General features: G+C 44.6%; 2 protein-coding genes across 2 annotated transcripts; both read left to right on the forward strand.

The window, feature by feature from the left end:
- Positions 1 to 365: 365 nt before the first annotated feature.
- LOC127292024 (uncharacterized) lies at positions 366 to 1,644 on the forward strand. The gene has a single exon (XM_051321375.2). The coding sequence runs from the start codon at positions 671 to 673 to the stop codon at positions 1,058 to 1,060; it is 390 nt and encodes a 129-aa protein (XP_051177335.1). The 5' UTR covers positions 366 to 670; the 3' UTR covers positions 1,061 to 1,644.
- A 1,764-nt stretch (positions 1,645 to 3,408) lies between these two features.
- On the forward strand, positions 3,409 to 7,478 carry LOC127292022 (F-box/kelch-repeat protein At1g55270). Its single transcript, XM_051321372.2, has 2 exons — positions 3,409 to 3,789; positions 6,190 to 7,478. Exons 1-2 carry the CDS (start codon positions 3,766 to 3,768, stop codon positions 7,438 to 7,440), a joined length of 1,275 nt encoding a protein of 424 aa, XP_051177332.1. The 5' UTR covers positions 3,409 to 3,765; the 3' UTR covers positions 7,441 to 7,478.
- The last annotated feature ends 4,540 nt before the right edge of the window (positions 7,479 to 12,018 follow it).

Below are 12,018 nucleotides of genomic sequence, written 5' to 3' on the forward strand. Positions count from 1 at the left end.
AGTTTAATGCCCAAGTGTCGAATCCCAAAATGTTTATGTGTTCGGTTGGAAATGGAGCCTCATTTTGATGTGGAGCGGTTCATCAAAGTTCTCCAGTTTTACCGAGTTTTATCGAACATCATCTGACAGATGAAGTCTGAAACATTTGCACACCACATGTGCAGCCAGATGCGATATATTCTGCTGTAGCACGAGAGAAAAGTTATTTGGTTGGAGAAAGAAAATTACACACAACTGAGTAACTAGAAGCTACAAGTAGCAGTGTCATTTTCCAATCAAGCAGAAAGTATATGATTGTCCGTGTAAACTTGGAGTAAATTAATCCCCCAAATGCAAGCAAGTCTTCCAAGGTTTAGCATAAAGCCGCCCACCCTCCGCCTCCCACTCCAACCATCTCCCCTTGCTCTGCTTCCCCGGTCCCTTCCTCCCCAAGCTGCCTTGCGGCTGCAGCTCGCGCAGCCAACTCCTCTCGCCGCCGCCGCCACTCCTCCCCTATAAATCCTCCGCTTCGCCGTACTTCTCCTCAGACCACGACGCAAACCGTTGCCCACAACTCCGCCTCATCCTCACCACGCTTGCTCATCTTCTGCTAGCTTCTTGCTTGCAGTACCAAGCTAGAGTACACGACAGCGCAGTGCAGAGCAAGCCATACAAGAATCTACCTGCGGCCATGTCCGCGCAAGTGGCGGCGCCGGTACCGGCCGCGGAGAAGGCTACGATGGCGGCAGCGGCGGCGTGGCCGTACGTGGAGTACATGGCGCGGTGGGAGCGGCAGGTGGAGCGGCGGCAGCTGTTCCTCCGGAGCTACCACTTCTCCCGCGACGCCGACCACCACCTCTCGCCGCGCGCGCGCACGCGCCGCGTCGTCTGGGCCGGGGCGCGCCGGCTGCGCCGGGCAGCGGCCACGGGGCTCCGCCGCCTCCGCGCGCGCATCCGCCTCTGCTTCGGCTGGGCAGCACCCGCGCTCCGCCGCCGCTCCTCCTCCTCTCGCCGGGCCGGCCACAGGTTCCGCTACGGCCGCCTCCCGCGGTCCACCGCTGCGTCCGTCTGCTTCTGGTAGTGCCAGCCCTGGACGCCGCCGGCATGGGTCGAGCAGAGCTACGAAGCCAACGCGGCATCACTCGTTGCCTTGTTGGTTTCTGAGTTTAAGCTTAGCTACTTAATTACTGCATCAAATTAAGAAGTTAGCAGTTGTTTGCTCACTGCCTTTGACGAGAGATCACAGTTAGACGGGGTTCCCAGGCCTGAAGCTGGGTGTAAAAAGGAGTCAGATTAATCAGTATTGACCAAAAGAAAAATCGGCTGTGATTATTTCGTTCAAGAACATGCAAGAATTGTATGTCAACTCTGTGAAATTAGTCGGTAACCGGAACCAAAGCAACGTGTTGCGCAGCCAATCAGGCAATGCGACTCACAAGTAGTCCTTGTCACTGAATTGTACGGACTACTCTGGGTTTCACTACAAGTGTACGTGCACTTCGGTGTTTTTATTTTTCACTAAGTTGTAATCGTATTTCGGTGTACTCGAATTTGTACGTAATTCTCTATGTTTTGTACGTAAGTGTATTTATGTTTTTACTGAGTTATACTTCGAAATACACTTTTGAACCCATCTGCATATACTCGTGCTACCTTAAAAAACAATTTAAAATGTCAAAAAAAAAAGTTCAAACAGAATTTCACGTGTACATGTTTACATTCTATGTGCACGCGGCAAGTTTCTCGGACAATCGACTTTTTTATGTCTTGTGGGAAAAAGATAAACAAATATCTTATTAGTAGTTTTTTTAGCACCGGATTTTCCTTTTCTTTTTACGTATGAGACAAGAAATATAGTTTTTCGTGAAACGACTTTGCGAGCTAATAGAACATCAAGATGCACGCGCTACATATTTTGTTGGATTTTTTGACATTTTAAAATAGGTTTAAATACATTTTTTGTCAGTTATACTTGTACTTGTTGGATTTATTCATAACTATACTTGAGTTTCACTAAGTTGTACTCGTACTTCAGTTTTATCTTATTTTATACCTCTACTTCGGTTTCTAATATTTATGTAATATTTTACGTACTTTAGGTAAAGAGGGAAACATTTTAGTGCACTTCAGATTTTTTTTCAAACTTTTAGTTTTCTAAATTAAAATATTTTTAAAATCTGAACATTTTTTTTGAAATTTGAACGTTTTTCAAATTTGAAAGTTTTTTGAATCCTATTATTTTTAGAATATTTTTAAAATCAAAATAGAAATAAAGAAAATAAAACATAAAAAACAAAATAGAAATAAAAAACAAAAAGGAAAGAAAAAAGAGAAAACATACCTAGGCCAGCCCACACCCGCCTAGGTACGTTTCAAGCAAGTTAGTCTAGAAATTCTATATGAGGATGCAAATTGATCAGTCTAGAAATACTTATGAGGACACAAATTGATCATCTCGCGCGTTGGTAATAAAAAGGTAAGATACTCGGTTGAGGTGTGAACTGAATTTCAAACAAGTTAATAAGATATACATGGAGGGGCGAGGGTGCTGGTAGCCACTAGACCCGTAAGACTATCTAGCCTGATAAGGAACATCGGCTAAAGGAGTCCTTCAAGCCCCTTCAATGTCCAGCCTAGTGCACACCCAATTGAATGTACACATGCGAGAGGTGGAGGCAGAGTTTTACTCAGAACACGATCAATGCTATCCTCATATAGAATTACTAAATGAAGATCTCGCCGCATTGCAGCATACATTTCTTAAAAGTATACTAATTTATGAGTTTGTGAAATTTGGTAAAAAATTCTTCAAACATGAACGTGAAATCGAAGGTTTACAACAAGCAAAACTTAAAACCGATACACATATTTTTCACATATAATTTATTTTAATTTAAAATATGATTGTGATGATTAGAAGAGAGTAGGTGAAAAAATATGAAGGGGCGTGAGTGAAAGCCACATCACCTGCAAAAGTTGCATTGCTAGAGCGCACGAAAGCAACCAACAGGTCATCCTGGAAAAACGATCGATTCGAGCATTCCTCTTAGGCACGGCCGGGGAGTGCTTTGACCCGCGCTATGGCCACAACATGGAGGGAACTTAGCCATCCAATTAGTTATTTTTTCTCTTCCCAGATGCATGTGGGCCACCAATCGGGTACTTGACGTAGGCATATTGTTATCGAAGAAAATAACATTAAATTAATTTTGAAAATAATTAACATTTATTTCCTACAAATACTTATAAGAGGTGTATATCTTACCAACTTGTTTGAAATTCAGTTCATACTTGCAGAGTATCCATGTATTGATTGGTTGCCATCATTGCAATAACCTTTTCTGGAACTTACAGTAAATTTTTCTTTTCACTGATAAATTTGCGAAGTAAATAAAAATTATTCTAAAGCTTGCATTGAAGAGAGTGGACGACAAAGTAACTACAGCGAGCAGGAGGAGGTCGCACACTCGCAGAGAAGAGGAACAAAGCGGGAGGACGCCGCCGCCTAGGGTTCGCACGGGCCGCCGCCCAATCCTCCCGTCCATCGCCGCCGCCGGCGGATCTGGTGGCCGACGCCGCGCTCCAAAGCTCCCCCTCGCCGGTTCGGCGCCTCGTCCTGCCTCGCCCCCTCGATTCCCGCCGCCAGGAAGACGACCCGACGAGGCGCTCAGGCTCTCGCCGCTCGACCGGGCGCCGTCGCCGTGGTCGACAACGGGCTCGCGCTCCCGGACGCATAAGGTCGCCCACCAGTAGGGGCTCGGCCGCCCGCTCTCAGGCAACGCCCCCATGGCAGCTCCCATTCCCAGCAAGGTATGTTCCGCACGCCCCCATTCTCTGTCTTTTTTTTTTGTTCTTGTTGTTGTTTGAACTAGCTAATCACAACCAAGGTAGCTATAATGCCAAACCGAGAGTACAATTTCCGTTTGAGCCCTAGGTTATATTGTAGACTGGAGAAGTCGGTAGATTTCAGATTCTAAATTCCCTTTTGAATGTGTTTTCCTTACCACACTGCTTATGGATGGCGATCATTTTAGATTCATTTTTCCATGTTTCCAGCTATTATTACTCCCTCCGGTTCATATTAATTGACTTTAATATGAATGTATCTAGACACATTTTAATTCTAAATACATTCATATTGAAGTCAATTAATATGAACCGGAGGAATATTTCAGTTTGGCACAGGCATTTATAGAAAATAGATTGAATTATATATTATACTAGTATACTGTATCAAAATTTTACAAGATTTTGTCCCTGTATCACCTTTCTTGTTTTGAAAGTAGCATGGGTCGTTTTGGGCATATGCAACACAGAGGGCCACTGTAGGATCAATGGATGAGGATTATCTGATTACCATCTCAGATAATTTTTCGGCATGGTTAAGTGGCAGACTTACTAATAATGATGATGCTGAGCGTCTGAATTGTGTGGAAGGTGAGCGTTTTCTTTTTGTAATAAAAATACTGTGGAGTGGTGAAAAAGTGTGAACGGTAGCAGAGTTGGTAATGCTTAAGTGATGACCTTAGTAAATGCTAAGCATACATAGTATTCGAACCAGACGAACGATGTAACCATGAGAGTAATTCAGGATGGGCTGGTGTATGCTGTGCTTATGCTGGTGACGTTTGTCGGTTGCAAAAATAGTGTAGGAACTTATAATTGTTTAATTTATTTCCCCGAGCTGTATTCGTTCATTAAGTGTAGGGAGATCGCCAAATTAATAGCTTATTGTTTCCAATAAAAGCAATCGATCGTATGATATGATATTCAATGCCCGCTCCCTTTCTCCCTTAAAAGGACAACCACTCTTAGACTAAACCATGTGCGTTCTTGGCTGCGGGTTACTAAAAACTAGTTTGATATCAAGTCATTCTCCTGTATATATCTTGGGCTTTCTTAGAGAGAGAGAGATAGTGTGAGAGTTCCTCCACTCGTTGAGGTACAAACGTTTATTTAGTGGAGATTTTGCTTAATCTTGAGATGGATTCAACACACAGAGATAAATCAAACCCTCTTGCCTGCGGAACTCGTATGCTCAAATCACTGGTGAGGCCTGATCCTTGTTTAGCCTCGAGTTATAATCTTGGATCTAGGATATATTCTGTGGTCATTTTATGATTTGAGTTTGAATCTGGGTCCTTAAGGTATTTTTATGGGGTTTGATTTCAAGTTAACCACGAAGGAGACTGGTATCCTTTTTGTTTTCTGGTTTGGTGAAATCATTTGGGTCACACTAGTGTTGCTTTAACCTTAAAGACAATGCGTAAGTGTTACTTCCTTGCTTAGGAACAGCATTTCATGAGAATACCATAGGTAATTGAGCTAGGGTTATTACCCTGGAGCCAGGGCTTGTAGTTCAAACTTATGATCTTGCAGTTGACTAAGGAAATTTTGGCTGAAAGTTATGATCTTCAAAGTGCGCGGTTAAAATTATGTTCACTGTTGTTGTTTTAGCTTGGATCTGGATCCTCTGGGTCATTTCTGGATTTGGGGTTCCAGGTAAGTCATGGAGGCGATGGATCCTTTGTTTTCATGAAATCATTTTAGTGACGTGTTTGTGTTGCTTTAATCTAAGATATTGTGGAAGTGCTACTTCTTACTTAGAAACACTACTATATGTAAACTTGTTATGAGCATTACTCATTTTTGATGATTCCATCTCTTTTCTGCATGGCCTTCTTCACACGAAATATGATCGTTTGATGCATCTATATACCTTGCTTAAGGAGCTTAATGAGTGTATGAACCAAGCCCATGACCAATCTGTTCTAACTTTATAGTCAAGTTTGAACAGTAGCTGCGCTCATGTATAATTTAGTTCAAGTACTAATTCCTTTTTCTACCATGTTTCTATTCGTAGTTGTTTTTTTCTCTTTTCTTTTCGCATGTGGAATTCAGTGGAACAAGAATAATCCTGGATTCTAACTTCTAAGCCGAGCCACAGTAACTTGATCTAATATCCATGAGTTAATCACACATTTTACCGTCTGGATTATCACCCTGTAATTTATATGATAAAAAATCAATGGTTTGTTCGAACATGGTTACTCTTCCAGTACCCAAGTTTTATGTGTACGATATATTGCTAGTCGGTGGGAAAGTTGTGTTTGATAAATGGTAACACACAACTTGGTTTTGTTCCATACTTCTGTTATCTACATCCAGATAAATGAAAGCAACTTATATGATTGGTCAATGTGTTTGCAGGCAGAGTCTGTGTCCTGCTACTGCAGGGTAGATGGAGGCCTTAAAACTGTTGTCAATGCTAGAAAGTTTGTCCCTGGTGCTAGGCTGTGCATGCAACCTGATGTCAAACTGAACAAGCGCAAGTCAAGGAGCTCACGCAAGGAGAGGTCCCGAACTCAGGCGCCACTTCTTCCTGGTCTTCCTGACGACCTGGCTATTTCGTGTCTCATGCGAGTTCCTCGATCCGAGCACCCTAATCTTCGTCTAGTCAGTAGACGATTGAGCCGACTTTTGTCCGGGAATTATTATTACTCACTGCGCAAGAAATTTGGCATGGCAGAAGAATGGGTTTATGTTTTCAGAAGGGATTGTGATCATAAGATATCATGGCATGCCTTTGATCCGGTGCAACGGCTCTGGAAGCCACTTCCTCCTGTTCCACCAGAGTATTCAGAAGCCGTGGGCTTTGGTTGTGCTGTTCTCAGTGGCTGCTATTTGTACTTATTTGGTGGCAAAGACCCAGTACGAGGATCTATGAGGCGCGTCGTGTTTTACAATACTCGGACAAACAAATGGCACCGAGCTCCAGATATGCTACGGAAGCGCCACTTCTTTGGCTCTTGTGTCATAAACAACTGCCTCTATGTTGCTGGCGGGGAGTGTGAAGGGATACAAAGAACTTTAAGATCTGCTGAGGTTTACAATCCTAACAGGAATAGATGGTCTTGCATTACTGAAATGAGCACAGGGATGGTGCCTTTCATTGGAGTTGTACATGATGGAAAGTGGTTTCTAAAAGGGCTTGATTCCCATCGCCAGGTTGTGAGCGAGGTCTATCTGCCAACAACCAACATGTGGTCAACCATTGGTAATGAAATGGTTGCAGGTTGGCGGAATCCAAGCATTTCTCTTAATGGACGTCTTTATTCAGCGGATTGTCGGGATGGCTGCAAGCTAAGAGTTTATGATGCGGACACAGGATTGTGGACGAGATTCATGGACAGTAGGCGCCATCTGCGCAGCTCACGAGCTTTTGAAGCTGTGGCTTTGATCTCACTGAATGGAAAGCTCTGCATTGTCCGTAATAACATGAGCATCACCCTTGTTGATGTCTCTGACCCAACAACAGTTATTGAGATTGACAGTGCCCGCATGTGGGAAATTTTTGCTCGGAAGGGCCAGTACAGGTCTTTCATGGCGAACTTGTGGTCGACAATTGCAGGTCGTAGTTTGAAGACCCACATTATCCATTGTCAAGTGCTCCAGGTTTGAGTATTTCTGTGTGTTAAGTGGAAGCATGTTCAGATGTATTTATTTTTGTCGGCAAAGATACTCTGATTTTGGAAGGATGTTCAAATACGAGTGCCAGTAAGACAGTACCCAGCATTGCACGAAAGAGATGACATGCTGCCAGAATGAAAATCAGCCAATACAGGTCTTCCATGGCAAACTTGTGGTCGACAATTGCAGGTCGTAGTTTGAAGACCCACATTATCCATTGTCAGGTGCTCCAAGTTCGAGTATTTCTGTCTGTTAAGTGGAAGCAGGCTCAGATGTATTTATTTTTGGCGGCAAAGATACTCCGATTTTGAAAGAACCCCTCAATTATATGTTCAAATATGAGTGCCAGTAAGACAGTATCCATCATTGCAGGAAAGAAATGGCATGCTGCCAGAATGAATACCTGTTGAATCTGTTAGTACAAATTCTCTGAGATATTGAGCAAGTTGCATGATATTTATCAAAGAGGAGACCAGAGCCTTGGTTGTCTATGAAAGTCAGGGTGGTTTGTGAGCGGAAGGTGAACCTTCCATAACATCAATGGTGTATAATTTGTCTTTTTATATTGCATTACAACAATATTCTGAATTAAAGTTTCGTCTATGAATTCGGCGATAGCTTTTATGTAGCTTTATCTACTTCATTCCCTAACTTCATTATAGAGATCCTGAGGAAAAGAATTGGGTTTTCACCGAGCTGAAACAGTATGCTGATGGTTCTACTAAACTAAAACTATTGTTTTTTTTAGCTATTTTGTCTCCTTATTCTTTGTTTAAAAAAAGAAGATTTAGTTATGATTGGAAATCAACTATTTTGTATCTTCAGCCCTAGATCATTTACTCATATTTTTAAAATGGGAATACTTAATCCAATACAAAATTATGAGTATGCACTTCCTTCTTTGGAAGGTAAACAGTGGGAGAGCTTCCAGCTGCATTTTTATTTATTAATGATATGGTACAAGATATTTACATGTAACCTGAAAAGTACTGAAAAAAAGAAAACAAAACTTAGGTTTGCCAGCAGAAGGGTATGACAAAAAGATGTGAACCAGAGTTTAGCGTTACACAAGCATAGGTCCGAAGCTGGAACTTTTTTCTGCCTAGCAGATTTCTGGTATTTAGCATGTCATGAAGTAATAACCAGAACAAAAAAATTATGCTTAGATTGACAAGGCAACTTCCATATCCATTTGAAGTGAGGTTAAGCAGGTTAGTAACCAATCATCATTTTATGGGCATTAGGTGAGGAGAATTCAGTCCTGCCCCAAATATAGCTAATCTTGTGCATGTCTAGCGAGAGATGTCTCTCTAGACTAAGCGAGCACAAAGATCTTAGGGTTCATGTTATCATTGCCTTAGCCGAGGTGTGTCCATATATTTCGTATACTCATTTGCATTTGCCTATGTACGTGTGTAGGTCCTTCAAGACATACTATCGACCAAACTTATTTTTGCGGGGGATTGTCCATTAAAAATTTTAGATATTTTTTTATGTCAATAGGTGGCACGCATCAATATTTTCTAAGAACTTTTTTCTATGGAAAACGCTTTGCTTCCGCCGGGGGATCGCACGCGACCCATCCGCCAGGTTAGGGTTCGAGCGACCGCATGGACCCACCACACGGACCTCCACATCTTATCTCTTTCCTCTGTCTCTCTCTTCCTCATCTCCCTATACTCATACGATTCCCCGTCCGCCATCCACCCCTCAACAGTGGTTCCCCGTATGGCCGCCCATCAGTTCCTCATGTCGCCGCCCGCCGCTTGTTCCCGGTGTCGATCTCTGGTGGTTCCCTGCATAGCCGCCCGCAGCTACGTTCACGGCATCCTCCCTCGCTGCTGCTCTCCGTCGTCGCCGACCGCCGCAGGTCGCAACTCCCTGGCGTCGCCACCCGCCGCTGCTCCCACGCGCTGCTCATGGCTGGTGGCGCGGTTCCAGGCTGCTCCCTTTCCTCGCCGCGGCCGCCCTGGCAGTGGAGCTCGCGGTGGCCCGGCCGCTGTTGTTGCGAGGGCGGGCCGGCGTTGCTGCGAGGCTAGGCCGGAGTTGCTGCGAGCACTGGTCGCCGGAGCTACGGACAAATGATGGCGGTGCTCGTCGGAGCTCCGAACTAAGGCCTTCGATGCTACAAGGGCCGGCCGGTGTTGCTGCGAGCGGGTGCTGGCGGTACTACCAACCATGGGCGGGCCGCAGTGGTGCAGCCATAAGTCGAGGTGCTACAAACAGTGGCCGGCGGTGCTACATACGGTGGCCAGCGATGCTACCAGCGACAACCGGTGGTGCTACATACGGCGACGAGCGGTGCTACATACAGCACCGGCGATGCTACCAGTGGAAACCGACGGTGCTATATACGTCGACTGGCGGTGCTACCAGCGGAAACCGGTGGTGCTACATACGGCGACCGGCGGAGCTACCAGCGGAAAATGGCGGCGCTACATACGACAACCGGCGGTGCTACCAGCGACGACCCGCGATGCTACCAGCCGGAGCTACGAATGACCACCGGCGATGCTACCTGCGGTTGCCGGCGATGCTGCCGTCCGTGGGCGGTGGTGCTACCAACCAGAGATGAGGTGCTGCAAGTGGCAGTCGTAGATGATGTGCGCCGGCAAGGTCTCTCGCCGGAGCTCTGAGCGACGGCGGTGGGGGCGGCAACACGTGCGTCGGTGAGTGGATGAACGCACCGAGAAGGGAAGACAGAGGAGGGCCTTCGCCTTTTCTTTGGAGTTTTTCTCCAGTGCGCGTGTATGGTCCTGGTGGGACACGTGTCGACAGCTGGAGGTGGGGGATCGGAAACCCAAATCCCCCGGGGGACGCTCAGTACTATCCTTTTTCTATAACATATATATGGCAGGCATGTCAATTTTATTTGCAGCATTGTCGATCAAAATTTGAAGATTTGTCTGTATCATTATCTGACACGCATCGATAGTTTGCATGTACACTATTTCTACCATGTATCTGACACAAATCCCAAGCAACAAAATTACGTTACTTACAGATAAAATAGATAGAAAGAATAGATAGATAGATAAATAGATTGAACATTTACAACTGTTCACATCAGTAGTTAAAATCGCTACTGTCAAAGAGTAATGTGAAATGTCAAACATTCTGCTGCTTCTGGTTTGAACATCAAAGTTGGATGTAGAAAGTTCCGTATCGGTTTTTCCCGGCAGCTCGCCGTGATTTTGATCTCGGTCTCGGTGGGATGACGGTACGTCTGTGTTTGGTCAATGCAGTGTACGACAGGTGATTTTAACGTCTTGCAAGTTGTAAGAGGCACGACTCAATATTATGGTGGTTGATGGTTGGTCAGTGATTCCAAACTACCAGATTTTGGTACCTAGAGGCTGGAGAAAATAACTTTGGTGAGTGTGGATCCTAATTCAAGAGGGCTCGTGACTCTTGTTGTTTCTTGGGATGATGTCTTTGCTTACGGCGGTGTGATCAGTGCTGCTGTCCATGGTGGACCGATCCAAGTCGCACACGGTCGCGAGACGCGGGTGCATATATTTAGGCCAGTGGGTCGATGAAGAGTGGTTGGTGGTAACGATATCGGACGGTAGCGGAGGACGTCCAACCATATATTCAGGCCAGGTCCGAAACAAGGTATAAAAAGAGTCAGATACTCAGGTTCCGTGCAAATCACACCATGATAAACATGCTGTTGACCACGAGAAATGAACCGTTTATGAAAATTAGTGGGCAACCAGAACCAAGCCAACGATGTCTTTACTGAAGTAATAGTGCGAAAATACACGGTGGCACCCAGGTTCGGATTATCCAAGTTACTGTAGCCGTACAAAATTCATATTTCTAGGGTTCCAAAAATTTTGAATAATTTTTTCTTCATGTAGCGCACGTATGTAAGTGCCATTTTTCATACTCAAATTCAAAATTATGTAGCTTATGGAAATAATGACAAGTTTTAGAAGAATAGTATGAAAGAAACTCACCCGCACATTAATTTCTGTAACTTAGGGGTGGGACAACTACGTAACTTACTGCCGAACTAAGTTTAATCACATTCCGCAATACCCATGCTCCAAAAAATCGCTTACCGTACTAGTGGCGCGTTCAGTTGCGTGAGCCCAATTTGGCGGTCCCTATGACGTGCTTCCTAGGTCTTATCCCATTGCAAACCGGCTCCCGGCCACATTTTGCGTGTTGTTTGGTTGTTCGTGGATTTTTTTTTTGGCTAAGTGGAGATTTCAGCTGAGACTATTTGGTTGCACTGTTTGCAGTCCATCAAGCATGCCAAAAGCAGGCAACAACTGTTTGGCTGCCAGCTGGATACCGAGTATGATAACCTCTTCTCATATGTGGTGCGATTACGCGGCAGTGATGAATATCACAGAAGTGAACATTCGAATTCAAACATACTGGTTAACTAGTAAGTAGAGTACCATAGTTAAGATCGACACATAATAAGTTTACACATGGCCGACATAGCATAAATCCAGACACAACCGACACAACATTAGGTCGGACACGGTCAACACTACCATAGCTGACCACCATCACTCTTCCTCTACCATGACCCTCCTGGTGGCATCTTCATGG

This window comes from Lolium perenne, chromosome 4 (genome assembly GCF_019359855.2).
Source record: "Lolium perenne isolate Kyuss_39 chromosome 4, Kyuss_2.0, whole genome shotgun sequence".
Taxonomy (NCBI): Eukaryota; Viridiplantae; Streptophyta; class Magnoliopsida; order Poales; family Poaceae; genus Lolium; species Lolium perenne.

What these genes read in the sequence shown, in the direction of transcription:
- LOC127292024 (XM_051321375.2), top strand. Translation starts at nt 671, where the DNA reads ATGTCCGCGCAAGTGGCGGCGCCGGTACCGGCCGCGGAGAAGGCTACG.
- LOC127292022 (XM_051321372.2), top strand. Translation starts at nt 3,766, where the DNA reads ATGGCAGCTCCCATTCCCAGCAAG. An exon ending in CAGCTCCCATTCCCAGCAAG is followed by an intron (nt 3,790 to 6,189) that starts GTATGTTCCGCA and finishes ATGTGTTTGCAG; the next exon opens with GCAGAGTCTGTGTCCTGCTA.